The following is a 2,500-nucleotide window of genomic DNA, read 5'->3' as shown; positions in this document are numbered from 1 at the left end:
CAAACATTAATTGCGAGTGCCCAACAGGCACGAACCTCTAGGACGTACACAAGTAAGTTTTCAGACGAGGATAAACATCTGTCGAAATATGCCAAATAATCGATTGTCTAAAAAATCTAGAATCTAGTGAAGTGAAGAGCAGATGGAAGGAGTATTGTTCTAACCTTTAAAAGAGCAGAGAAAGTCCCAGAGATGAAGATGCCACAGTCAACAATCATGAGGAAGACCCTTACCCTATGATTTCAGAGACTGAAGAAGCTCTTAACACAGAGGGCAAAATAGCTATCCCACAGCCACACACACGCTATATGAAAAATAGCTTCAGCTATTCTGGAGCAGTTCTTTGGAATAGTTTACCAATCGAGTTGCGGCAGGCTGACTCCCTTAGAGCGTTCCGGGCTGGCTGCAAGCGTTTCTTTACATGAAGTTAAATCTACAATTATTATACACGGCACTCATGTAAAGCAGGTTTTATTTTGTCATTTAATGTTATAGTTATATTTATTGATTATTTAGAGTAATTTAAGAATAATGTAGTTCTAGTCTTTGTATAATTTGTAATAATTCTGATGAGTTTACCGTGTCTAAATAACGTTATTCTATCCTATCCTACCCTACATCAACAGTGCGCCAGTGTCGGGGAGGAATAGGCGACATGTCCCCCCACCCCTCCCCTGGAACATTCGGATATGCAATTGCAATTTCTTGAATTCTCCACTGGATATTTCGCAAAAACAAATACATAGCAAAATTCCGCGCATTTCAAGCCATTTTCCTGGCGGAGGGGGGGAGGGAGGGGGGGAGGGGGGGGGGGATGTGGTAGGTCATGGGCACCCTAGGATCAAAGGCACCTGGAATCATCAACATTGCCAGAGATTAATGTGCTCAATGTAGGAAGCAACAGGAAGTGAGGATGTAACCTTACTCTGGAAACTATGCTGCAGTATATATGGAAAGGAAGGGATATGCCCGCTGAATGCTGAAGAACAGAGTTTGAAAGGAAATCTAACAGAATGCTCCCAACTACAAAACAATCAGCCTGATAGTACGTGTAAGCAAAGTGTTACTGACGATAATTGTTACCAGGATGAAGAACAGGTATCAACAGGAAATACCGGTATGTGAATGACAAGCTGGATTTGTAGATTACGAAAATTAACAAACTTGAGGATTATCATGACAATGGAGAAATGCAGAGAGTAGAAGATGCCTTTTAAATTATTTGTGTTTTATTGACTATGCAAATGCTTTTGACTGTGTTAGCCATCTACAGTTAGGGGGCACAATGGCAAAGATGGGTTTCTGATACATATCATTAATGTGAACAACAACAAGAAGCAATAGTATGTACAACCCTTGGGGACATGGAATGGTTCAAAATAGGAAGAGGGTCGAGAAAGGGTTGTACATTGTCACCATATCTCTACAACATTAGTTATTATAAGCAGAGGACACCAATGAGAACTGCACTGGATGGGCAAAGTCAAGGCAATTCAATTAGCAAATGCACCATCAACAACAGGTCTGCGGTTTGCTGGTGACACTGCCACTGCCAATCTTCTTGAGGTTGGTAAAATAGGCTAGCCCAGACAAAGATCTTATGTTGAATAGAGCAAACACCAAGATTATGGTATTGGATGGAGAGAAGATAGAGGAAGTGAATGATTTCATGTATCTGAGATCCAAGATAAACACAGAGGCGATACAACACACAAAAATACAGAGAAGAACTAGTTTAAGTCCACAGAACAGAAGCTAAGCATAATATAATTTGGAAAAGAAGAGGAGCAAACATTAAGCTGAATGTCAGACTGCTAAGAGCACTAGCCTTTCCCATAGCAACATAATTACATTGTACTGTATGGGTAGGAGTCACGGACATTGAAAGAGGACGACAAGGGCAGGTAGCAAGCTTTTGAAATGCAATGTTGTTTCAAATTACTACGTGTGTCATGGAAAGAATGAATGAGTGGCTTCTACAGAAGGTCGTATCAAAGAGAGTTATACGAACCACAGTACCAGCGAGAAAGTTGAGAATGTTTGGTCACTTAATTAGGAAAGAAGGGTTAGAAAAACCAAAACTGCAAGGGAAAGTACAAGGAAAAAGGAATCGGGGAAGACCTAGGAAATCTTGGCAGGATCACATCACAGGTTGGAGTGGGAGAGGGTTCCAGGAAACATTTACAGTGGTGGAAAAGAGGAATGCTTGGCGTGAGCTAGTAAAAATCACAGCAGCACATCTAGAAGCCTGCGGTGCAGGCGCCTTATTGGGAAAAGTGACTTACCTCTATTCTGCCTGCAGTCCATCGAGCCGCCATGTTGGATGGAGGTTGGGAGGAAATGGGATGAGAAAATGGAATGACGAAAAGTATTTTTCTATTCCTTACCCCTCTCCCCACATCTCCACTTCTGACCCACCAAATTGGTCGCAATTTATTCTTCTTCCAATATCAACCACAAAAATTCAAGAGGGTGGCTTAACATTCTGCAAAGGACATAC

General features: G+C 41.5%; 1 protein-coding gene across 1 annotated transcript in view; it reads right to left on the bottom strand.

The window, feature by feature from the left end:
- Positions 1-2,318, bottom strand: part of LOC137995171 (uncharacterized) — a 15,443-nt gene extending 13,125 nt beyond the window's left edge. The window contains exon 1 of the mRNA XM_068840747.1: positions 2,286-2,318. Coding sequence (XP_068696848.1) covers positions 2,286-2,318 — 33 coding nt within the window. The remainder of the gene's footprint in view (positions 1-2,285) is intronic.
- Positions 2,319-2,500: the final 182 nt, after the last annotated feature.

Source organism: Montipora foliosa, chromosome 3, assembly GCF_036669935.1.
Source record: "Montipora foliosa isolate CH-2021 chromosome 3, ASM3666993v2, whole genome shotgun sequence".
NCBI lineage: Eukaryota > Metazoa > Cnidaria > Anthozoa > Scleractinia > Acroporidae > Montipora > Montipora foliosa.
The sequence above is the reverse complement of the archived record's forward strand: the minus strand, read 5'-3'. Positions and strand labels throughout refer to the sequence as shown.